At 33.7% G+C, this 27,514-nt stretch overlaps 1 protein-coding gene across 4 annotated transcripts in view; it reads left to right on the forward strand.

Moving 5' to 3' along the window:
* The window catches only part of LRP1B (LDL receptor related protein 1B), a 1,890,044-nt gene that overhangs the window by 1,191,646 nt on the left and 670,884 nt on the right, over positions 1–27,514 (forward strand). For all 4 annotated transcript variants that reach the window (XM_058715412.1, XM_058715410.1, XM_058715409.1 and 1 more), the window contains exons 19-21: positions 5,832–5,912; positions 7,030–7,197; positions 24,047–24,229. In XM_058715412.1, the coding sequence (XP_058571395.1) occupies positions 5,832–5,912; positions 7,030–7,197; positions 24,047–24,229 (432 nt within the window). The remainder of the gene's footprint in view (positions 1–5,831; positions 5,913–7,029; positions 7,198–24,046; positions 24,230–27,514) is intronic.

Below are 27,514 nucleotides of genomic sequence, written 5' to 3' on the forward strand. Positions count from 1 at the left end.
ACTTAAATTTTTGGTGGAACTCCTAAAATGTGTTTCACATTTGACTGCATTAAGTGGAGAAAATCCAAAGATAATTTAACGTTTTAAATGTATTCTTATATTTTTTTTCTGAAATTCAGTTATTATCTTTTATTGGAATACTGTGATAATCCCAGGAGTTATTTGGGAGATATGCCCCATTTTTTTGCTAATAAAATGCTTTGAGGGTGTTGTGCATTTGCAGAGGATGTTTCTTCTGACTTCTTGATCTTTAGGACTTAAAGGACCTGAGAGATCAAGTTACAAACCTGACATCTGTCACCAGAGAGGCATTGTGATTTATTCTATGTCACAGTGCTTTATCAAGGAAACATAAATGAAACATTAGTAATTTCACTCCCTTATATGTGTCCCTTCAATTAATACCTCTGTTCTTTGTAGTGATTTGCCCTATCCTTTCTTCTAGTCCTCATTTTTTTAAAACTTTATATAATTTGCCTCTTGTCCTATACTAAATCAGACAATGTGGTTACCAAGAGAAATAATGTAACTATTACGTAAAAAATAAATCAGAAATGAGATACAACTATCTAAGTACATATATGCATCATATGCACGTATGTATGTTGTATTCTCTGTGGTCAGGTATATGACTTATTTTCTTAGAGACTGAAGGTATACCGGGTTTTAGATTATTTTATTTATTTTGAAAGTTTTTACCCTTTAGAAGCTAACATTCAGATTTGGGGCACGAAGGGACTGGATTTTAGACTCAGAATCTGAGAGGTAGAATCCTAAAGGTCACTTGGAAAACTTACTGAACAATAAAGTATTGCCAAATTTCAGATTATCCAAATGCTTGGGGTGTTTTATCACTTTCCTGGTTAAATGTGTGATTCTGGTTAATACGTTCCTAAATTTATAGAAGAGAGATTAAAAAATGTGAAGTAACCTGTTATAGATTCAACAAGATTTGATGTTTTTCAAAACTAGATCTGATCATATCTTAGAATCTGCATTTTGATTTTATTCATTTTAACCATAACTTACACTGATGTTTGGTTTAAAGTCACTATTCATATCCACTGTACATCTTGTAAACATTAAACATTTATGCAAAGAAGAAAACATATTTTGGACAAATTTCCTGTTGATTCTTAAAACATAAACACATAAGTTTTCATTATCTTGTCAGGTAACAAGAGAAAACTCTGTTAGAAGTATTGATTAAAGGATGCCTTGGGCATTTTCACTTCTTTTGAGCACTTCCCCTTATATGTCAGAAAATCTGTTGAGTCACATCATGGATAGCTTTTGATACAGTCTTTTCTCTCTTCATATCAGTGATTGCCTCCTTTTTACTGCTGTCTTTGAATAATGTTTAGGCTCTGATCACATTTTGGGGGTTTAAAAATTTAAATTTATTCTATAATTTGTATCTTGAAGCACGTCTTTGGTAATCATAAAATTTAATGGAGATTTGTTCAGTTTTAGGATAATTTTGATTCATATTCCAATACCTCAGATGTATATACTCAAATGTAACCACACAAAGAAATAGCTTTTTAAGAAGCGAAAAGCAGGTAATCAGTGCCATATCAACCAGATCTGGTATGAGCCCACCACTTTCCCTACATGTTATTTATGAAGTAATATCAATTTATGTTGTCATTTGGGTAAATTACCAGTAGTAAACATGGCTGTCACTTGTAGTCTGCTCACTGGTTGCTACTGCTGGTCAGTCTGCCTGATTCTCTTTTCCCAGCTCAGCTACACACTAGAGAGAATTCTTATGGGCTCCAAAGTTGACTTACTCTTTCACCATTTTAAGAGTGAGGATGAATATTTTAGCCTCCAATGTAATTTGAAATATTGTGAAGATACGGCACAGGATATGTCTTTGACACTATCATGCAAAATTAATTTGCTCACATTTTACTATTCTAGCTAGTTGTGACTTGCCAAAAACTATACATTAATATAAACTTTTAACTTAACAATTTCATAGTTTTTAATAAAGGAAAAAATGCAAATCATTCTATAAAAGTTCTAGCAGTGTCATTAAAAATCCTTACTTTCTGACAATACCATCACTCATGTGATTCACTGGTTAAAATAGTATGAAAGTGCTCAGTAACATAATTTTGGGTATTCTGTAAAGTCCTAACTCTTAGGGATGATCCAGAATAGACCTTTGGGAAACATAACTGTTAGACAGGCCCAAGTCCCATAAGAAGAGCAGGTCCAATATGAGGTCTGATTTTAACTGCCATTCAAACCTTCTTATCAGTAGTGCAGTGCAGGGAACTGCTGTCCCCAGGAAGATAGCATGATGGATGAGAGCATCCTTTCCAATAGGTGAGAGGGCCTAAAAATGGAGGGCAAGGGCACGGAGCAAACTGCCCATGTGTGAGCCCCTTGACTCAGCCTTCAGGCTACCTGGGATTGGTACTTAAAATATTAAAAGATTTTTTGTATTCCAAGATTTTATTTAAATCCAAGTTAGTAGTAGAAGTTATTGATTCATCACTTACATATAAAACCCAGTGTTCATTACAGGTACCCTCCTTAATGCCCATCACCCATTTTAAAAGAAAAATGAAGGATAGACCTAAAGATGCATGACCAAAATCATTAGGTAAATCTTGCATGTTCTTCTCTGTAAAAAATAAATTAAATATTGACAGTGTTATAGAATTTAAAGTCTAAAAACTTTAGTTTTTAATTTTTTTTTAAGTTTATTTAATTATTATTGAGAGAGAGAGCACAAGCTGGGGAGAGGCAGAGAGAGACAGAATACGAAGCAGGATCCAAGTCTGAGCTGTCAGCACAGAGCCTGATGTGGGGCCTGAACCCACAGACCATGAGATCATGACCTGAGCCGAAGGCAGACATTTAACTTACTGAGCCACCCAAGCTCCCCCAAAGTTAAAAAAACTTTAAAGTATTGCTAACAGACACATGAAAAGTTGTTCAGTATCACTCATTATCAGGGAAATACAAATCAAGAGTACAATGAAATACCACCTCATACCTGTCAGACTGATTCAAATTAACAACACAGGAAACAACAGATGTTGGCAAGGATGCAGAGAAAGGGAACCCTCACTCTTGGTGGGAACACAAAATGGTACAGCCACTGTGGAAAACAGTATGCGGGCTTCTCAAACATTAAATAGAACTACTCTAAGACCCAGCAATTGCACTACTAGGTATTTGCCGAAAGGGTACAAAAATACAGGTTTGAAAGGGTATATGTACCCTGATGTTTATAGCAGTATTATCAATAATAGCTAAATTATAGAAAGAGCCCAAATGTCCATCGACTGGTGAATAGATAAAGAAGTTGTGGTATATATACACAATAAAATATTACTCAGGTATAAAAGAGAATAAAATCTTGCCATTTGCAATGACGTGGATGGAGCTAGAGTGTATTATACTAAGCTAAATAAGTTAAAGAAAGACAAATACCATATGGTTTCATTCATTTGTGGAATTTAAGAAAGAAAACAGGCAAACATAGGGGAAGGGACAAAAAGGACAAAGGGAGGCAAACCATAAGAGACTCTTAACCATAGATAACAAACTGAGGGTCCTCAGGGGGAGGTGGGCAAGGGATGGGTTAAATGGGTGATGGATAATAAGGAGAGCATTTGCTGTAATGAGCACTGGGTGTTATATGTAAGTGATGAATCACTAAATTCTACTCTTGAAACCAATATTACACTGTATGTTAACTAGAATTTAAATAAAAACTTGAAACAATAAAAAATGATAGTGTTATAGAATTTAAAGATAAAAAACTTCAAATGATTGAAATCTCCAACATTGTAAAATTATGCAGTAGTGACTAGTATGGAAACCAAATGCTAAAACAGTGGAAGTATTTAAAGACACATTTCTAATAAATACAAGGAAGTTTACCATACATAATGAAACAATTTATGAGAAATACTTAAACTTCAAGTTGAATACATCTATATACTAAAAACATAGGTATAGTAAAAGCAGCTTAAGTACATTCATGGATAGTAAATGAAAATAATATAGGAAATTGGTGATGGAATAAAGAATGGAGGGAGAGTTTGATGAAGTGAACTCTAAAGACCTGTTTTTTTATTAAGGAAATAATGGCCAGTTTTAGGCAAGCGTAACTTTTCAGAGTTTATTTTCTTACGGCTAAAATGATTGGATATAGTCAGTGTTTTGTTTTGTTTTAAGCTAGGAAAGATATTGTTATTATTCATATATCCTGTAAATAGTATTCAAAACTCCAAAAAAAAAAAAAACCACAGATAAATATTTGTGTAGTTAAATAACAGGTTAATAATTTGGCTGAAGAAGTTTGGACAGCCAAACACTAGCCTGCTCAGCCATCTTGGTAGCCTTGAGACAGAGCCTGCAGAGTACAAGTTGAAAATATTTATGGTCTCCCTCCCACCAAATAGAGACTATGATTGTAAGCCACTTGTTTTAAGGAGAAGAGCAGCCATTTGCTACAAAATGGCTTTGTCTCCAGCTGTCAAAAGAACAATATAAAAGAATGTGGGGCACAGATCTATCTCCATGTGTCAATTTCTTTGTATCAGTGAACTGATGGAGGTTTTTTTTTTCTTCTTTTTCTATTTTTTGATGTCTGTTAAATGAGCTCTTGTGGGTGATGGTTTTATAATTCCATGAATATTGTGCTGAGAGCTAAAATACCTGGTATTAAGCACATTATGTAAACTATGTGAATTGCTTTCACCATAAATGAAAGTCTTTTTCCTGGCAATTGTATTCTTTGATTACTACTACCTTTTGCCATTTCTTTTGTTTTTCCAATCAGTCTAGATTATTTTCTTTTTCCAATCAGTCTATATTATCTGATCATCTTATGACACTTTGCTGAATTGACTACTCCTTTGAATTAGCAAGTTACCTCTTTTTAGAATCTTTTTCTATGCTAATTCTATGTTTGTCTATGTTTAAATTTTTTGTTGTTATAGATATTTAAGGGTTAGGAAAGGAGGTCTTTGGATTTAATAGAGTAAAATTTCATTTTGAATTCTAATTCTTCACTGTTGTCGATTTTCAGAGAATTCTTGTGTTTTGTGCTTTGTTTTTTTTTTTTTTCCTTAGAATTCACTCCTCGAAACATTTATAACTGTATGATATCCATGAACTGATTTTATTGAGATGTTTTGTTTGTTTGTTTTTACTTTCACTTTGTGATGTTGACATCTCTAAAAGGCAAACTTAGATCTTAATATCCTACTTGGTTCTCTGTATTCAGAAAAGGCCTTTCTGGGGCGCCTGGGTGGCGCAGTCGGTTAAGCGTCCGACTTCAGCCAGGTCACGATCTCGCGGTCTGTGAGTTCGAGCCCCGCGTCAGGCTCTGGGCTGATGGCTCGGAGCCTGGAGCCTGTTTCCGATTCTGTGTCTCCCTCTCTCTCTGCCCCTCCCCCGTTCATGCTCTGTCTCTCTCTGTCCCAAAAATAAATAAAAAACGTTGAAAAAAAAAATTAAAAAAAAAAAAAAAACTTTAAAAAAAAAAAAAAAAAAAAAGAAAAGGCCTTTCTGTTTAAAGTATACACGCGTTACTTTGCGTATAATGAATACAAATGGTCTTTCACCATATGATTCTCCTTGCCTTTCAGTCCCTGTACAGTATTCATTTAAAAAATATTAAAAGTTTGGGTGTCCTATGTCCTCAAGAAGTTTATGTCACTATATTTGTATACTGCTTCCTCTGTGCCTTTTGTCGAAGACAGGGGTGGAGTTCTGGTCCCATTAGCAAAGGAGATACGATTTAAGCCAAGCATAGTCAGTAACATCTTACCTATTGAGTGTTTTTATACCTTTCCTAGAATTTCCAACTTGTGAGCCACTGACTCAATTTATATGCAAAAGTGGAAGATGCATTAGCAGCAAATGGCACTGCGACTCTGGCAAGTACTACTGTTCACTGTATTGCACTGATTTGATTGGGGGCCTGACTGTTGGTGAGACATAGTTCATAAGAGAAGCTTGCAGAGCCAACAAAATGGCTAAGACAAGTAGTAAGAGGGCACCTGGCACTTCAGCGGGGATTAGCATTAAGAGTAATGGAGGTCAACATCTGTCCCATGGGGCAATGAAGAGATTTGTGTTCAGACATTATGCTGGACATCGTCTAATTCGACAGATGTGAAGTAAAGGGGATAATTGAGGATATGACCTGGACAATTTGAGTTCCCCAAAGCATTTATGTAAAGTGCTCTGTACTCTCAGGACATAGGAGTTTATAAATTATTATGGAATTATCCAAATGGTCTCATTTCTGCCACCTTGCTATTTATGTACAAATGATGTTTTTTTTTCTTATACTCAATTGTATCCCTTTGCTGAATTATACCGAACACAGGTAAATGAATTATGTATAAATCATACATTCTCAGCCACTGATTTCAATTTAATCTATTTCCACTTCACATTTCTCTCACCTCCCTCCTGCAATGGTTGTTAATAAAGAATATAAATCATTGCTAATGATAGTGACAATTTCCCAGTATAAATACACACTTATCAGTTAGTAGGGGAAGGGGAGGAAGTAGTCACTCTTCATGTTGGAGAATGGAGAAGAAAGGTCTGAATTAAAGATATGGTTATACACTGTGGGGTGTAGAGAGATTGTGGGTCTGAACAGTTTTCCACAATAATTATATCACCAGCTGTATCATTTCATGAAATTCCTGCACTCATCATTGTCCTCTCATTTTATAATTATTTCATGTCGCATAGATTTGTTGTCAATGGTGAGTGTTTTCTGAGTGAAATGATAAATTTTAAAATCCAAGTCAAGGATTTCTTTTTCCCTCTTTGGTTAGTAGTTGATGTGAAAGCACAAGGGAAGCAATGTCAAAATGAAAATAGTTCCCCCACTATCCATGGGAAAGTTGATCATTGATTCCTTTATCAAAAACAAAAGAATGCTCTATATACAAAAAAGAAACGTTAGAGATTTTGGAAGAAAAATTTTCTTCCTGGGTCAGTTTTCACTCCCTTGATGTTGGTGCTTCTTTCCAGATGATGACTGTGGGGACGGCAGTGATGAAGTTGGCTGTGTTCACTCTTGCTTTGATAATCAGTTCAGGTGTTCCAATGGCAGATGTATCCCAGGCCACTGGGCCTGTGATGGTGACAATGACTGTGGAGACTTCAGTGATGAAACCCAAACCAATTGTACCAGAGAAGGTCAGTAATTTTGTGACTCTATGAACTATCATTTTAAATTGATAAATATATATTATATTTATAATATATTATATATTTATATATATATAATATATATTTGAACATATATATTATATATTTATAAATATATAATATATATATGTATTTGAATATTTCAGAATGGATATTATATTTTACTCAGCAGTTAAAAACATGTATATTTGGAACAGTGTAAAATAATTTACAGATCACTTTCACTCTTTTATTCGTCTGGTTTCTCATTTTAATACCTCCTTATACTCCGATACCTTCTGTGGTTTTGCTTCCTACTTTCATTAGATGCTTTAGTTACTACGACTTTAATTCTCTCCAACTTCTAAATTGCCAAACCCCAAACCCATCTCCAAGGAAAACAAACAAGCATACTAAACAAAGAAACAAGAAAGACATAATTTTTATTTTATTTGAACACCAAATTTGTTTCCTTAAGGCTTGAAATAACCTCCTATTGATTGTTGATTCATTCCAACTGAATAACTCCTAGAATGCAAGCTGCAAGAAGGAAACTTGACAACAGGTCACAGCATATCCACGGGCAGCCATACCCTGTCATTTGCATGCGTTACTTTGCAAAATTTGGTCATCCATAGGGCATGTTAACAAATTAGAAATCATGTTGGAAATATCATAGGAAAAAATCATTAGGCTGCCAAACATTCATACAATCAGTAACATTTTTTTTTTAAGTAGAAGTTTTCTTTCTGCTTAAGAATTTGGAAGAATTTGTCATTCACTCGTTCATTTATTCTACTAATATTTATTGAAGACTTTCTATGTGCCAGTCACTATGCTTGTAGAAAAAGATAGATAAAAGGATAAAGATATGTGGTCCCCATTCAGCATTTAAAATCTAGCAGGCAAACAGAGAATAAAATGATCTATTTAATGAGTTGGGTATTGGAGTGGGAGGCATATATTGAATGACAATAAGAAAGGAATCATTTTCAAAGTGTTTTCAAGGGCATATATTTGTCTTCTGCAACATTTAATAACTTAGAAAATTTCTATAGTTTTTTTCCTCTGATGTGATTCCTTTTGTCTTTTTTGTTTGTTTGTTTCCTGTCTGTGTCCATCCCTCCCTCTCCTCTTTCCCTTTTTCTTTCTCCTTCCCTTCCTCATTCTCTCTCTCCCCCACCCCTTTCTTTATCTATATCTCATTCTTGTGTCAGTTTCTCTCTTATTTCAGTTTGTCCACTAATACATATGAACTAGAGCTTTATTCATCAACAACCTTGCATGGAAACAGAAATGCTGTAAAAAAATACCTTTTTTCCCTTATTTCTTTCTATATTGGAAGCATTCATCTTGGGTGTGGTTGGTATGTCATTACTAAGTTACACTATGAATATAAACTGCATTTCCCCCCACCTCACAGATGTCTTTATAGGCTCCTCATGAGGTGTACATCTGTGGCCTGCTGGCACTGCCCCCAATATGCTGTGAAAGATAAATTTCCCCCAAGTTAATTTACTTTCATCTCAGAAGTGAGATCCTATCCCTCTTTCCTATGTTTATTTGTCCCTAAATTAAAATAATTATTGCACATTAAGAAGTTTTTGAGAGCTTGCTTTAGCTTCATGAGTATCCAGAGCAAGTGATACACAACCCATTGTAGCCTCACTAGGTAGTTTCTCAGGTTTGGAGTATAATAGAATCGGTGACTATTGAATGTTAATGACCTTCACTTCTAGAGCACCTCACTTTCACTTATATATTACTCTAAAGAATATACTGTCAACGTGAACATCGTGCATTTCTTATATGATTATGGTAATACACTAAGGAAATGATCCAGATAATCTACATGATTCTTGGACATGTTTCAAGCACAGAATGAGGAGAACATCCTGAACTAATTTATATTTATCAGATTATAAATTCCCTAATCAAATACTCCACTTGGTGAATACAAGTTGCAGGAACTGAAGAAAGGGAACAGTCTAGGATGACTTTGCTATAAGACAGAGTATTTCAGAGGACATTTACATATTTTTATCCATCATTATTTTATATATTCTGATACAGAAGTTGTAAAATAATCATGGCACATAGAATTGTTAAAGCTGATCAGGAAAGTCATTTTGCACATGCAGGTTTTGTGAGACCATTGCCAAGGTAAAGTAGAAATTTGATGCAATTAGTCATATAATTTAGTCTCAAAACCTGCTGTGGAAGAAAGAGCAGGGGATTCTGGCTTGAGTTTCAGGACTGGCTGTCAAAACTGATCAAATCCACCGTATAATTGCTCAGCACTTTGCTGTACATTGCCTGGGTTAAAAGAGCATATGGTCTAGTTTCTCTCAACTTAAATTGATTTCAAAAGGGCAAAAACACTCTTGAATTCACTTTTAATTGTAAAGAAGCAGAAGAAACCAGGAAATGGAACATTCCATATATAACCCCCATATTTAGAAAATTTCTGCATTTATGTTCAATGCATATTCTCTCTGAGGAATTTCTATAGTGATCATTTTTTTCATCATTAGTATGATTAATATATGGGGAAAGTATTAATTGCTAATCCCTTTCTAGATTATACTTCTCTCCTTCCCCCTCATGTTGTGATGGTCTTTCCTCTCACTTCCAAGCTCACATACTAGGCACACAATGTGCAATATCTTTGAAAAGCACTGTCTGTACACACACACACACACACACACACACACACACACACAGGGTCTACGAGCAAGAGTAGAATAGAAAGACAATCCATAGCAGACTGATTTCCTTCCTTTGTCTCATTGCCTGTTTATCATTAATTTAGCTCTGATTTGTTTTTGGTTGTGACAGCTTTGGTTGGTACATATTTCTATAGTGAACCATTAGTAAAGCTACTGGGTGTATAGTTTTTTTCCAAGTGAAAGAATAGTTTGTTTTTCGAGTGGAAGAATTTGGTAGAAGGGAACACCCTCTAGAGCCTTAGGTCTGGCCATTTAATAAGTATCAAAAGGTTTTGTAAAGAAATGTTTTTACCTGTAAAAACATCAAGAATAAAGTTAAAATGAGACTTTGGTCTTTTCTTGCAAGTGTTTAGCTCTCTGGATATAATGTAAAAAAAAAAAAAAACAGAGGAAGAGAGAGAGACAGACAGATTCTGGACAAATGCATCTATAAAATACCAAATGTATACAATTAATCTTATCTCATTGTTGACAGTTTAATTCATTTGAATTATGTATGCTTTCATTCTTCTACTCTTAAGGGGAATAGTCACAGCCATATTTCCCCCAAGGAATAAAGCATTTCTAAAGTAAAGATATGCATTTTTGGGGGGATTATCTTTAGACAGCTATTCATCAGGTCAATTTCCATGCATAAATTGTTGTAAATATATATACCGAATAATTTCAGCATGGATTTGATGGATAATGGAATAGGTTTCTCTAGAATTGATTTTGTCTCAATTTTGCAAAGTAAAGAAATCATTTGACCCTAATTTATGGTGATTGTCCTTTAACTTTCTGTATGGCTGTCGAAAAAAGGGAGCATTTACAGCCAGCTGTACTAAGTGAATAGTCTGGGTGACGATAGAACATATGTGATCTCTCATTTACATCACAAATACAAATGAAATGCAAATTTAAAATTAAGCATGCATTGACCTTCAGTTTTTATTTATTATGAATTATCTTTAACAAGTTCTCAAATCCATTAAATGCATAACGTTATTAATATTATTTCTACAAATAGTCATATTCTTCTGTTTTAACTGTTTAACTTTCCTTCTTCTTTGGAAACTTTCACATTTCTTTTGGGGTTTGTATTCATTTATTTATTCATTCATTCATTCATTCATTCATTTTACCTACTACTTCCCTGTTCACAGATTTAAGAAGGAATCTAGGATAATTTCATTTTATCTTTGTAATTACATAGTCAAGTACAGTATTTGATACACAATGAATGCTAAATAATGATTGAGTGAAAGAGTTTATTTCTTCACTACAAAATTTGATTATACCCTCAGAATCCAACCCTTATTTGTTTTATATTATATATCTAATAACTTTTTCTGTTCCTTTGACTTACTCCCAGATCCTGGAGTTTATGTTTACAATGATGCACAAGAAAGACTAGCTGTACTGATCTATTCATGTACATCTCCTTAATAAAGTAAAGTCATTTTCATTTATCAGAAAAATACTGGCATGTTCAACCCATGATTCAATAAAATAAAATAGACAGGACATCTCCCTTATCTTTTATTATTGTTTATTTATTTTTAATTTCTGTCCAAAACAGAGTAAATTCCAGAAAGATAGGAAAAGTTAGTCTGTTTTTTTGTTTGTTTCTGGCATCTATTATTTGTTAGTAAATGCCAGTGAAGAGATTCCATTAGTAATAATTTAGTAGGGGCAGGGGGAGGAGTTAGTATATATTAACACTATATATATATATATATATATATATATATATATATATATATATAGTGTTATATATAAAAATATATATTAGTATATATATTTGTATATATTAACAGTAATTGCCAGGCATTTTACATTTGTTATTGCATTTAATCCTCACAATAAAGATTACTCAGAGGTTAAGATGTTTGCCTAGGATTACACAGCTGGAGTTTCAAATAAAGATTTCTGTTTTCTATTCTTCCATCCAGCTCCCTGCTTCTGCAGCTGTGCAATATAACCTACCCCTGCCCTTTTTTCTAACTCTTAATGCATTAACATTTATATGATCTCCCAATAATTACAATATTTTTCTCAAGTGCATTCTCATTTTTTACTTTAAGAGAAAAGAAAGAACTTTCTACTTGTTACAGGTCATTATAATGAAATATTCCAAAGGACACTAGAAGGAACGTGGACCATTATATTAAATAAGCTCAGTAAATCTGCCTCTTTTGTTTGTTTGTTTCTGTTCTCCTTTCACTTCCACAATTCATCTTGATAAACTGGATTCTAAAGCTTTGTCATTAGAATAGCTGTGGACTTTCCCACAAAGGCAATTTCTTCAGTTGCCCAAAGAATATGTTAGTCTGCCATAAAAATTTCACCTCATAGATTTAAAAAATATTTTAAACTGGAAGAAAATGAAAAGATCATTTAGCTCAGTTATTTTATAGTGCAGATGAGGAAATGGGCTCATCTCCATAAAATTATTCTTCTGTGTATGTAACAGTAACAAAAACATTGCTGCTTCCTGGAAGGAGCTGATAATGTTCTGTGTTAGAGATTTGAGACTGAGAACTTTGTTCCATAAAGACATTTCTAGAAGAGGTTTTGGATTCAAGTGATTATGCTGAATTCTTTGTGGAAAATTCAGAAAGGTCAGACGGTACAGCCAACCAAAAAGGGATAGCATCCTCCCTAGGGACATTGAATCCACTCCAATCAGTGCCGGTATGAAAACTTGACTTGTGACTCAAGATTTGGGTTACATGTTTAAGCATTGAGAGAATGGAAATTAAAACCAATATTTCCTGAATTCCAGTCCATGTATTATCCATATCAGCTGAACCCATCATCATGTTTTTAGCAGCACAATTTCCTAACCACATAGAAAACAAGGTACCAGGATGCCTCAGTTTGTTAAACAACCAACCCGTGATTTTGGCTAAAGTCACGATTTCACAGTTTGTGAGATCTAGCCCTGTGTCAATAGTGTGGAGACTGCTTGGTCTTCTCTCTCTCCCTCTCTTCCCCTTCCTCGCTTGTGCTAGCTTGCTCGCTCTCTCCCTCTCTCAAAGTAAATAAATAAACATTAAAAAATCCAAGATAATAATAAATACTATACACAATCATACTCAATCATCTGTTTGTCTTTCTCTTATAAAGATATTCTGAAGATATTTTCAATTACTTTTTACTGAAACACACAATAAAAAATTCTATTATTTCTCAGTCACTGAATTTTCTTGACAATCAAATATTGTCTTTGAATTTGAGGAAATTAGCAAATTGTGTACTCAGAAAAATCATATAATCCTTTCTTCTAATGGTTTTTAATTATTCTTCTTTAATGAAAATACAGATGGTTTTCTGAAAAATACAATTAAATGCAAATTTGAACTTTATCTACTTTTAGAGAGGTATAATATCTACTTGCAATGAGATACAAATTGTCTGGGTAATTTTATTCACTGACAGATTTATTTATTTTCCTTGGGAAATGTTAATACTGAGATATCAAAATAATGTTAATTATTAATGGATTTTATCCATAGGAAACTCTTTTTGTTTTCTGGGACAAAATAGCTCTTTAAAGGTCAATGTCACCTCAATACTATAAATAACTTTTACATCAATAGCAAGAAGACCCAAGGTTTTTGAATCAACTAATAACAAGGCCTGTTTTGAGAATCCATAATGTTTCTGGCAATGTGATTATCAGGACAATTAAAAAGAATTAGATAAATATAATTTTAAAAATAAAATATTTAAAAAATGGTTCATAAAATAGGAAGAAGTGAATTATCTTTATTTAACTATACAGAAATTAATAATAGATCCACACTTCTTCTTAGATAAATTTAGCTCTTGTATTAAGATAGTAATTATGCATTTTGACACCAAATACAGTAATATCTCTTGTTTTTTTAAAAGATACAATTAATAACAAAAGTCAACATGTAATGAAAAGACTTAATTTTAATGAAGAACCTCAGCTTGTTTCTTCCTCCTTTAATAGAGCCAAAAAATAAGGGCAAAAGTGAATTAATTTCCATAGTCTAAATTCTGCTCCCTTATTCTTGGGTTGTGGTTAATGATCAGTGAAATGGTAGGACTTCAGGCATTTAGCAGAAAATAGAAAAAAGAAAACAGAAAAGAGACAAAGGACATGGATAATATACAATGTAATAAATTCACCTCTCAGTAATTGAGTATTGCCATTCTTTTGTGAAAGTAAAGAAATAAGCAATAGGATAGAACTTGTTTTTTTTCCTGTAGAAATAGTTGTTAGTTAGCTTCTTTCAGAACCTATTTAAACTGTCAGCCTTTATTCCTTTGTTTAAGTGAACTATCAATTGAATTTGCACTTAGATATTATATTCCTGCAATGTGATGAGCAGATTTATTCACTTTTTGTTGGAGAATTTGTTTTTGAGTTGGTATTCATGTACATGTTGATTTCCCAAAGAAAATTAATTGGCATTATTTGAATCTAAAACCTTTCCACAAATAACTTTGGTGCATAAGAGCATCCACTTAAACTACCATGACCTTCCTGGTAGGAATAGGCTATTCCTGGCACAGAGTAGTCACTGGTTTCAGAATCTTCCAGCACAGCATTTTGTTATTGTCAATATGTATGCACTTAAATGAGATGTTCTATGAATCATATCCATAATTTATACCACTTTACAATAGGAGCTGGAAAATATTTTGTATAAAACGTCAGATAGTAAATATTTTAGATTTTTCCCATTACAACTACCCAGCTCCATTGTTTAGGCACAAAAGAAGCCATAAGAGTATATGTCTACAAATGATTCTGTCTGTGTTCCAATAAAACTTTATTTACAAAAACCAGTAGTGGACAAGAATTGGTCTGCAGGTCATAGCTTGCTGACCCCTCATTTAAAAAATATACAGTAAAGGAGCTACAATCTCAAATAATCCTTTATGTGCATGTTTCATAGAATCAATCTTAGACAAAGGCAAAAGATAATGGGGAGGAAAAAAAGGCCAAAGAAAGAAAAGCCATTAAAAATTTCTAAGTAATATTCTCAGGCTCTTCCTCAAACATACACCTTATATGTATATGTTCATACACATACTTTCTTATCAGAGTGTTCTGCATTATTTTAAAATATCAAATCAAATAATGTAATCTTTTTATATTTGTGCCCAGTAAATATTTGACACCTGTTGTGAGCTAAGCTTATTGCGAAGCTAAGAAGTAAATTCCAAATGTAAAATATCTATATTGCAACCTGTTTTAGTTAATAGTATCTAACATATCTATTAAGGTGATTGGCTAATTTGAACAGTATTTGGAAAAACAGACTTCTCAATTACATAGCCAATTCAACAGATTGATACATTGTGTACAGTAATATTTAGATGCTGTAGACATGTATCATTCTCATAATATATTAAATTCTAAATAGAATGCTCATGGTGGAGTTTCAAATATCAAAACTTAACTTTAATGAACTAAAAACAATGTTTTACTTGTTTTACATAGATTTAACTTCTATACTTTAACTTACTGGGGGATATTTAGTATAACCGCATTACAATTTTGCTTCAACATTTGTTTTGTGTCTATATATCTATGTATTTTTAACACCAAAATCGTTTTAATATTACATAATTGAATTTGTGCTTAGGTGTCTACACATTCTCTTCCATTTCCTTTCCTTCAGCTTTTGTCACTGACCCAAAGAGTAAACATTAAAGATTTGGAATATGGTCTCTTCTTTTTTTTTTTAAATTTTTTTTTCAACGTTTTTTTTTTAATTTATTTTTGGGACAGAGAGAGACAGAGCATGAACGGGGGAGGGGCAGAGAGAGAGGGAGACACAGAATCGGAAACAGGCTCCAGGCTCCGAGCCATCAGCCCAGAGCCTGACGCGGGGCTCGAACTCACGGACCGCGAGATCGTGACCTGGCTGAAGTCGGACGCTTAACCGACTGCGCCACCCAGGCGCCCCGGTCTCTTCTTTATTATTAAAATTTCCATTAAATCCCAGGTACCAATAAATGGTTTTCATAGTCCCATCCAACTTCTTTTCAGGATAGTCTCCAGTGGAGGCCACATACAGTTTGTTAGTATTGAAAGTAAAACACAAAAACCATGCCCTGGAAGTGTGCTGAGGTGGGAGGAAGAGAGGGGTGGTCAGATTAATAACCAAATGATATAGCATCTGTAATCTAGATAACATGGAGGCCATCATCAAGGTCCAATAGGATGAGAACAAATTGAAGAAGGAAGCCCTGGGCTTGACTTCATTATTTGTTCACAGCAGAAATTACAGTGCTATCTGGCAGGCAGTAGCCCCTAGGGAATGCATCTCACATAACATGGAGAAGATCAGAACAGTGTATCCCACCACCCCCAACACAAGTTCCAGATAGGCTAGAAGGTAGGTTTTAATAAGCAACCCTCCCCTAAGGGTCTATAGAAACCAAGGACATCCTAACCTACTAATGGGATGTTAAGGGTCTCCTGAGGCAGAAGTGGGCCAAGGTTAGGTCCACACCCTGTTGGAAAGTGAAATGAAACTATTGACATGCTGCCAAACCAATTCTCAGTAGTTTCAGGGCAAGTGAAGACTATCTAGGAACCTTCAGCAAACAGCTGCCTTAGGTAAAGGAATTATTAATACACAGTTATTCAAGCTAGGAACTGAGCAGGGACTGACACATGGTGATTGTAGGTAATGCAGGAAGCTACGTGCACATGCAACACATAGTGCTTTTTACTTTTCAAAGCATTTTACAATGAATGACAAGTTAATGTATAAACTCCATTAAAACAATACAAAGTTTTGTTTTCCTCCCTAGATTGGTCTCACAATTTAAATAATTCATTATATTTGCAACACCATTATTAGCTATTTTCTCAGGGGGCTTTAACATTTCTTTAAAAAAAAAACAGTACATTTTTTCAGCCCTGTTTTTCATGTCTTTTTAACTTTAGGATGAAAAAAATTCCTTTCTGTCTCTCTACAGTTGCTAGTCTTCTAACTCCAAGTATTTAGTCACACTGAATTCATTTAAATATTGGGATAAATTCCACTGTCAGTTGCCACATTTCCTTCAGGGCTCTGCATTTATTTATTTATTAGATTCCCCAAATTGTATGCTTGGTTTAAATAGCTTTGGGGCAAAAATACAATAAAATTGCATTAGTTAAAAATATAACCAGCATCAGCAACATGAAAACATAACAGTAAAACAGCATGAGCATATATATACAAACATAGTCATCATTTTAACACTCCACTGGGACAAGCCATATTACAAAGATAGATTGTGTGCCAAGCCCTGAAGCTTAAGCAGCTAGGGCTCTGGGGAACCACACAGCCCTGGAACTCAGGTTGGAATGGCTATCACAGGCTCCTCAGAGATATGCAGCTCTCCATCCAGGGGAAAATCAACAACTGTTAACAGAAGCAAATTTCATTTGGCAAGAAGGTTAGGGGGAAATAAAACTCCACAATTTTTTTTCTGTGTGTGTGTTTTTTTTTTTTTTTTTTTGGCAGAGAACATCATTTCTAAACATCAACACATGCCCAATCATAACAGCCATTAAAAATAAGTCTGGGGTATTTTTATTTATGTCAGGGAATTGGATGAGACCTGGAAAAGGAAAGAAAATAAAACTGTGTGTGTATATATATGTGTAATAATCTACTTGACTTTAGTATAAACTTTGAGCTAACGTAATTATATATTGTATTATATATGTAATTGTATCATACACACACACACACACACATACCCCCTTGTAAATTTAAAGAATCTTAGATTTTTTTCTTTTTCTATTTATTGTCTAAATGCTTCACCAAGTGATCTATAAATAATAATGTGTATCTGAGCATATCAGGATCTAGCTGGAGGTCTTTCTGTAATTCCCAGTAGCCTTCAGACTTAAATCCAAGCCATTCAGCAAAGCATACAGGGCCATTCAAAGTCTAGACCTTGCCGACCTGTCTAGTTTTCTGTTTCTCCCCTCCTCCATCAAAGACTACAGAATTTTAGGAATGATGCTGACTTTGTTCAGAATATCCCATTCTACTTCTCCCCCTGCCCCTTACTGTCTCTTAATCATGAACAGAACTCATTTCTTTTCCTCTGTCATAAGAATTCTTCATCTGAAGTTCCCAAGTCCAAGTTAGTTTTCTCCTCTGCATGCTCTCATGGTGTTCTCTCCTACTATAGCACTTAGGACATTGCTTTGTAACTGCCTATGTTGCCTGCTTCCTTATATACCCATTCTTTTATGATCTTTCCAAGGCAGCAACAATATCTTCCATTTGGCCACCTGAACTGCAAAAGCCACTTACCTGGTTTCCCTTTTTCCACATAAGCCTCATAATCTCTCTCTCTCTCTCTCTCTCTCTCTCTCTCTCTCTCTCTCTGCCTCTATTTTTTTGCTTTCCACACAGCAGCCAGTGAAAGATTTTAATAGTGTAGATTACATTACATCATCACCATTCCTCTGTTGTATAATCTCCAGTAGATAGCTACATACTGAACTGATCTTGCCATGGATGTTGATAAAGCCGTGCAACATCTAGCCCCTGCTCATTTTAGCCACCCTTGTTCACTTCCTTCTCTTTCTGTAAAAACAAACAGTTTCCTGCTTTGTAATCTTTGCATTTGTTATTTCCTCTAACTATCCTCTTTACTCTAACTTGCATGGCTAGCTCTTCCCCTTCATTTTGGTCTCTTCTGAAATATCACCTTTTCAGAGAGACTTCCATAATCACCCTTGTCAAGACGTTCCCTATACCCAAGTCACTCTTTACAGCAGTCATCAAAGATATTTACTATATATTTTCACCTCTTCCTTTTCCTGGGCACACAGCAAGAATGTACTTCTTGGAAACTTTGTGACTGGTTGGAACCAACTTGATATGCCTCACCCCCTTCCTCTATAGCATTACTTTGATCCATTTTCTTCACAACATTTACTACAACCTAATCTAATTTATGTATTTGTGTAACTATTAATTAAGTGCCTGTGCTCCTCTTCCCTCATGTTAGCTCTGTGAGAACAGTAAAGTCTCTCTCTTATGGACTGTTCTATCCTAGTACTTGGAAAAATACCTGGTAATTTGCAATAAATGTGTTGAAAGAGCAAATGAAGGAGTGATTGAGGCCGGTATTCTCATTTAAAAAATTATGAAACCAATTTGGTAGATCTCTGCCACTAAGATGTGTGATTGTGGGGAACAATGCTCAAAGTTTTTGATTCCTTGCATCTTTCTTCTTTCCTGATTGGCAACCAATTGAAGAAACAATTCTAAGAAGGCTAGACTACATCATTGGACTTGTAATTTATTGATATTTTCATAAAATATGAAATTTTGCCATGATCTCGCAACAGAATAAAATGAATAGTATATTTTATTAGAGAAGAAATAGGCTGAACAACAGTATTTAAAAAAAAAAAAGTAGGGGTGCCTGGGCATCTCAGTCGGTTGAGCGTCGGGCTTCGGCTCAGGTCATGATCTTGCGGTCCATGAGTTCGAGCCCCGTGTCGGGCTCTATGCTGACAGCTGGGAGCCTGTATCCTGCTTTGGATTTTGTGTCTCTCTTTCTCTCTGCTCCTCCCTCGCTTGCACTCTGTCTCTCTCTCTCTCTCAAAAATAAACATTAAAAAAATTAAAAAAACAACAAAAGTAAATGAATTTATAGGCACTTCATAATTATTGTATGGGCTAATTATTTCTTCTTTTACCTATTCTTAAGCTCTACAAGAGAAAGGACTTGTAAGAAAGTAGTAATGGTACAGTGGTAAAGAAAGCAGCCTCTAAAGTTTATTTATGTGGGTTCAAATCTCATCTCTGCTGCTTATCTGTATAACTTCAGACATACTTATTGTGGTTTTTGTTTCTGTGAAATGAGGTGCTCTCAAAGCAGTTTTGTTTATTTTTAATCAAAATCAAAAAGAACAGATGAGTGATCCTTTTTTCACTGGGTTTTAATCCATTCTAATATGATTAATTTGAAGCATAAGCAAAATCAAATGCCATATAAACTACTATTTACATGCAAGGTATACAGAATGGGAATTAAAATTAAAAACAGAAAAGTGTGTAATTGGTCTTATGGAGTTTGCCATGAGTCAAGAAAAGCTCTGAATCCCTTCCACAGGGGAAAAGATGCATAACAACATAAAGCACCATGTATAATTTCTGAGATCTTATAAATCCCTAAAGCTTATCCATGGATTTCCTGAATCTACAAACACCAAAATAAGAGACCCTATCCTAGATAGGTTTTGTTTTTAATTGAGTCTTAAAGAACATTATGGACATTAATAGATGAAATATAAACAGGAAGGCAGCCCAGATTGGGAGGAATTACCTGATCAGGAGGGGGAGGTAGACATTAGTGACATGTGTGTAAGCATTATTAAGGGGATAATTGTTTCACCTTTTAGATTTGAATGTTTATAATGATATATTGTATCTCCTTCTCCAGGTAATACTATCATTTTAAACTTACTACAATTAGGTGGTTTCTGGTGCCACTTACTAGATAGTATACTCCCCCTTAGAGGTTTAGACATGGATAGTTTAGGAAGAAAAAAAAGCCTCAGGGAAATAACACATTTGTATTCAGATTTATAAGATAAATGTTTATTTAGAATAAGAAAACAGATGAGTGGATTCATTCATGAAGTACAAATAGATAAACCAAATAATACCAAGCAAAGCAAAGAAAATGCAAATGGAAATGGGAAAAAAAAACAAAAACCAAAAAACAAAAGACCTCAGACAATTAGCAACACACTCTCTCCCTTTCATAGATTACATTTTGATTTGTGTGACCACAATTTATTTCCAGCTCTAAATGACATTGAGCTAAAAAGCTGAGATTCTATATGTAAAATTCCCATAGTGTTGGATCACAAATATCCCCTTCTCCCAAAGCAACAATTGGCCTTTTGCAAGTCTCTTTTTTGAATCAGATTAATATATATACATTTCTCAGTTTACATAAATCTTCTTGAGAATTTCCCATTACGTCATTGAGTTAATGGCCTAACCAGACTCTAAAGAAGTAGATATTTAAAACCAAATCTGAAACATGTTCAAAAGAATCAAAGCATTACTTTTACAATAATTAATTAAATATAGAATTCCATTCATTATTATTGACATTTTTGAGGCAATATTGCATATGAAGAAATACAAGATGGGAAGAGGAATAGAAATGTGTTGTAGAATTTGGTAATATACTATTTAATTTTATTTAAACTAATGAAGTGTTTCCTCAGTTAGGCACTTTTAAATGTAAACTATGTTATTTCTTCTCAAAATGTCTTCCTATTTCACTTTTCTATTTCTTTATTTACTTAGCATGCTTATTGTTTCCAGAAATAATCTAAATGATAACCTGGAAAGATGAAAGATTATGAAGACAAAGGACTTTTTTTTAAAAGGCAGAAAAAGGATTAGCAATGTAAATAAATCTGAGGTTGAGATTGATCCAAATAAATTCATATATGAAAAATGTTTCATAAATTCTGCTCTAAATTCTATGTAGCTATTGCAAGGAGAGAAACGTGATGAGTTTCAGGATTTTTCATGAATATCCATAAAAAGGACTTACAAAGAAGGAAAACTAATTTGCACAAGAGAATAAAATTAGTGCTAATATTGAAGCAAGAGTGAAATAAAATTTCCCTTACGGGTTCTCACAAGTAGATTCAAAATCAAAAGAAAATATAATTTGCAATTGCCCTACTGTCCACCTACCTCCACCAAGGAAAAAGTCCACAAGGCAAAATACAATAAAAATGTGTATCTTCATCACTTCATCATAGTAGGAAGCTGTTAATACATATAATGTTGACATTATGCATGTACCTATATTAATACATGTAATGTATTAATACATTAATACATGTATACATGTAATTATATGAGCTGCCAGTCTCCAACTCTTATTTTACAGAATGTAGAAAAATCAATATACCATACCTTCCATTATTAAGTATTTGGAATCACTGTGTGACAACTACTTGAAATACAACTTTTATACGTCATTGGCTGAGTTCAGACTATAGGTTATAAGATTCAGCTGAGCCAAAGTTTGTGTTTTTTTTTGTTTTCAAGTAAGTTTAAGTCATAAGTAAAAGAACCAAAGGCTGTTTCACTGCTGCATCAAAGTTGGCCTCTTCACCATAGAATCATTTAAAGAGCTGAATAGCTCTTGGGACATCATTTGATTTGTCTCCTTTGCTCTTCTTGAATATTGAAATCACATAGGATTCTCAAGTTACCTTTAAAAAGACCTCAAGTTCGAACACTTCACAGTATCTTGTTTATGAGACCTGTCCCTGCATTCTTTACCAATATAGTTGTTAAGCCCTACCGTTAAATGTGCACTCCACAGATATCAAATTAGGTATGGTGGGAGTTTGCTGTATCACATTCCATATATATCTTCCAAATGTGCAGAGACTCTGCCATTTTTATTGTGCGTATGCAAGGAAACGTTTTGTTTAATCATGAAGACTCTAGATACCCAAAGTCAGAATGATTTGCATGACAGGAAAAATAGAAAAAGTCTCATTTTGGAAAGGACTTCAAAGCCATCCTAAACTCAGTCTTCTCTGTAAGTTAGGTGTGATGAGTATAAGTGTTCTTTGCAGTGGTTACTTTTGAAAAGAAGTCTTACAGGTTTTCTGTTACTTGGAACAGCTATTTTCTACCAAAAGTGCTTCTTTATTCCTGCTTCAGTGGGGCTCATTTTATATGTTTTTCTCATTGTTGTTCATTTTTTCAACATTGCTGCTCCAGAAATACTTAAAAAGTAGAGGTAACTCTATTTTGTGCATCTGCATACTATTGTATCACCTGACATATAATTTTTGAAAGTCTTTACATAGAGACTTTATATCATAGAAAATAACGGTGTAACAACTAAATTTTGTAGTTAAAATAATTATTTACAGATACCCAATTTATACCTCACAACAACCCTGCAGGCTTCACTTTCTGGATAAATACATAGTAGTCTAAAAAGATAAACTAACTGCCTTGGTGATATAAATGGCATTGTTATCTTTGACCTCAAGTGAATTTAATGTTAACTCATAACCGCATGATTCCGACCAAACCATCTTATTACGTAAGTGATAATTCACCTGAAACTTTTTCAAATTTATCATAATAATATAGATTAATTGCTATTATAGATCTATTGTAGATTAATTGCTGAATATAGCTGTATGAAATACACATGTATTACATTAAAACTTCAGTGTAAAAAAATTTATACTAAAATCTATTTTACAACAGAATGTAGAGATACTGGTTAATATGATATCTCATAATATTAGATATTAATGAAAATTTAAAATACTGCTGATTATAGTCACATTCAATTGTTACACTGTTAAACATCCATATAGCCAACATTTATGGTTCCTTATTCTTGCTTAAGCTTACCTGGAGAATTTAACCTATGTTTTTAGTCAACAGGTTTTGAGGAATACTGTTATCTGGGAGCTGTTGAATTATTAATTGATAAATTGAACTTGAATGCATAGTACCTCATTAAATTCTTATGTGTCTCTGTTCTAATTCTAGAAGTGAAATCTTATGTCCTAAAGACTTTGTTATTTAGAGTTTTTTGTATGTGTTTTTTTCAAAATTTTAAATGTTATTCTTCAAAGATATTATTAGTCAGAAAGTATTTATTTTTTGGTTATTTACCTCTTACTAGTCTAAAGGAAGTTGTCTAAAGAAATGTCAAAAGAGGAACCAACGGTCTTAACATTTAGTGTAGAGTGTGAAATATTTTCCTTTAATATGCCATAGAGAAAAACCCTTTCAAGATTTCATTCTTGAGTTTCTAATAAAAATCACAACAGAATATCTACATATTATCCCACTTGCTCTTCCTTTTTTCTAATGTATGTGGCACTTTCAGGAATTCTGTGGGAGGCAAGAAACATCATTTCCTCTAATTATTCATGTTCCTAAAATGAAATTGAAAATATCAGAGAGTATTACAGCTATTAAACAACTAACGTGAAAATACATTGTCTCTGGCATCGTAATACCTGAAAAGAAGAAAAAATGAAAACAAATACCATCGAGGAAAATAATTTCTTTCCTATCTTCTCCCTGTTGCCTCTCTCTCCCTCATTTCAATTTAAGAGATTCGCTCTCCTCCTGGTTGTAATGGGAATGAATTTCAGTGCCACCCTGATGGAAATTGCATTCCTGATCTGTGGCGCTGCGATGGGGAAAAAGATTGCGAAGATGGTAGTGACGAAAAAGGCTGCAACGGTGCTTTACGACTGTGTGATCACAAAACCAAGTTTTCCTGTCGGAGTACAGGTAAGCAGAATACTGGTTCAGCTTATTCCTTGGGCGTCCTGGAGGTAGAATCCTTTTGGCCTATCCTCAATGTATATCTTACCTTCATAAAAAGTGTTCTTGTATCTCCAGTATGTTTGCTCACATTCTATATGTAATAATAGCTAACATTTATTCAGAACTATCTATGGGTCTAGCACAGCTCTAAAAAAATGTGTTCTTCATGAACTCATTTCATCATCCCAGTTCACAGTGAGAAAACTGCAGCCCAGACAAGTTTTTAACATGCTCAAGTTAAAAAAAATATGTCAAAAGAGTCAGCGTGGCAGAATCGGTATTTGCAACCAAGCAATGAAGATGCAGAGTCTGGGGTTTCAGGCTTCTGAAGGAGACAAACCCACAGACAGTATTCCTCTTTTTACAGATAAATCCTCAACATAAAATTTGATGAAGATGAATAGAATGGAAAAGCAAAATTATATACATTTATTTTCAACTACAGTAGATTCCTAAATTTAATTGTACCGTTGCTAAATTTCAGTGAGACAAAGGTAATGACTTCCATTCAAATCTTTGATTTGTTTTGAAAGTCACTGAAACTTTTATTGATTTTTATGATATTATTTTATTATTATGACTTTTCCATTTTGTTTTCCTATATATAGTAGGTTCTACCTGACACAATAAACTAACTTATTAATTTTCCCCTCTATACTAGATGATGAGTTGAAATTTAGAGAAAAAATATATTACAATTAACTGTTGTGGTATAATTCATGAAATGGGTTATATCATCAACAAAATAATCCATGGAAAGAATTCCATATTATGGGATATATATTATAGAATCATCTCTGGGATGATGTGAAATTGCTTTTTGAATTGCCTAATCTCTGGATGATTCATTTTGTTCCCTATTATGTATTTCAACCAAAAGGCAGAAATGAAAAGTTATCATAGCTGTGGGTAAGAGAACACTCTGGAAACCATATGACTATGGGCATTTGAAGATATAAAAATATATGGTGTTTCTTTTTTTGGACACACCTCCTGGTTACAATTAAGCATTCAAATAAGAAATAAAGAGATAAATGTAAGCTAACATGGGCATAGAGAAATAAATACTCCTGAGGCTCATTGTTAATGAGGGAGTTGTGTTTTCAAAATGGTTACTTTTCTAACAATATTTTTAACAATTATATGACTCTTTTCATTTGTTAAAGTAAGTATTTTAATTTTGGGCTTATTGGTTAAAAACTGTGACTTTAAGTTTAGAAATTATCTTTTTGGAGCACACTATATTGATTGAAAATTAATAGATGAATAACTTGTTAAACAATAATGTAGGGAGGAAGAACCTTTTCCTATACCCATATTGGATTCATTGGCTTGGACCCTATAAATTAGACTGGCCAAGGATAGATTAATAATAAAACAAAACCAGAACAAGTTTATTTACACATATATCATACATGCATGTGGGAAAACTCAGTGATGAGTGACTGACTCCACAGGATGGTTACAACTTGGGCTTACATAGAAGTTTAGCAAATAACAGTAAATTTGTAGAAAAATGATGAAATAAATGAAAAGGATTTTGAGTTTATAGGGATGGCAAATTGTAAGCAGGTAAATGTATGGGAGAACTAACAGAAGACAAGGCTAGTTAATAAAGGGTGTGCATGTCCATTTTGGCACTGATTTTTCTATTTCCTTCATGCTATGCTATTTCCTTCATGCTTCCTATTTCTATTTTCCTTCTAGGGAAGTGTATACTTCCCTAGAAAAGGATTTATACCAGTCCTCATTTCTCAGAAGTTTATGCTTATAATCAGATAAGGGAGGCTATAGCAATGCTTCTTTCTACATCTCTTGGATCTCAGATGCCTTCACTCAAAATAACGCTTCTGTTAAAATGGCATATTTTGGGGGTAGTATATTTTGATCCCATACACTGGATATCTTTGGAGAATTGAATTCTGAGAGACAATTTTATGCATGTTGTCTTGGGATTTGGATTATCCCATTAATAATGTTTTTAATCAAATGTAAATAAATGTACGAAATACTTATAAACCAAAATTTAATGAGAAAAAGCAGAACTGAAATAAAATTTATGTTGAATTATCAAAGTATAATATATACTGAAATATAGTATAGCATGGCAAATATATACAGTTGATAATACTGTATTGTATAACTGAAATTTGTTAAAAGGGTAGAACTTAAGTGTCCAAACACACCCACACACACAAATAATAAATAATTGTAAAAATTAAAGCAAAATGTGAAAGGTAGTAATTTAAGCATTAATTTATTTCTAATTTAATCTGTGGCTTAAACATAGTAAACCAAAATTTATTCAAACTATTTAAGGAGTCCTAACACAATTATATTTGCATATTTATGAATATTACATATATTAAAGAGAACTTTAAACATAAGCATTGGATTAAAAATGTGTACATGTCTATAATATTTTTGATATTTTTAAAATTTACCTTAATTAAATCATTAGCTTTACAAGCTAATATACCTTTAAACTACCCAAGACGCTGAATTCAGGGTCCATATTTATTTTTCAAAGACTTCTAAATGCTAGCTTAAACATTTAAAAGTTTTCAAGGTAATCTATTAACATTTGGTGGTTACAGTGGCTTTTCTTTTATACATAAATTGCCGTATATTAGAGTAAAAATGTAAGCAGATTAATGTTACTTTATTCTTATAAAGAAGAGAATGTGAGCTAAATTAAAAGTGCAATATAGTCATTAATATTGAAGAGCTTCTAATTTCAAAGGACCTATTTTTTTTAATGTTTTATTTATTTTTGAGAGAGAGAGAGAGACAGAGTATGAGTGGGGGAGGGGCAGATAACTAGAGGGAGACAGAACCGAAAGCAGTCTCCAGGATCTAAGCTGTCAGCACAGAGCCCGACTCAGGGCTTGAACCCACGAACTGTGAGACAATGACCTGTGTTCAAGTTGGAGTCTTAACTGACTGAGCCACCCACGAGCTCCTCAAAGGACCTATCTTCTCTAAGAACTACACTCTTCCATATTTGGTCCCTCACACCAAGACCAATAAGTTGCGGTTATATTATAGTTAAGCAATCTGGTGGGGAAATTTCATATCTACCTCTTATGGGAAAGAAACTCAGAAATGCGTTCTTCACATTGGAAAAAAGAAAAATATGTGATATTATACAATGATGTCGAAGTTTGGGGGATAAGAGGCCCTTTGGTGGTTAGTAAATTTAACCCAAACCTTTCACTTCTAGAAATCCATGTAAGGAACAGCAGAATT

The sequence above is a fragment of the Neofelis nebulosa genome, chromosome 2 (genome assembly GCF_028018385.1).
Source record: "Neofelis nebulosa isolate mNeoNeb1 chromosome 2, mNeoNeb1.pri, whole genome shotgun sequence".
In the NCBI taxonomy this organism is placed as follows: Eukaryota; Metazoa; Chordata; class Mammalia; order Carnivora; family Felidae; genus Neofelis; species Neofelis nebulosa.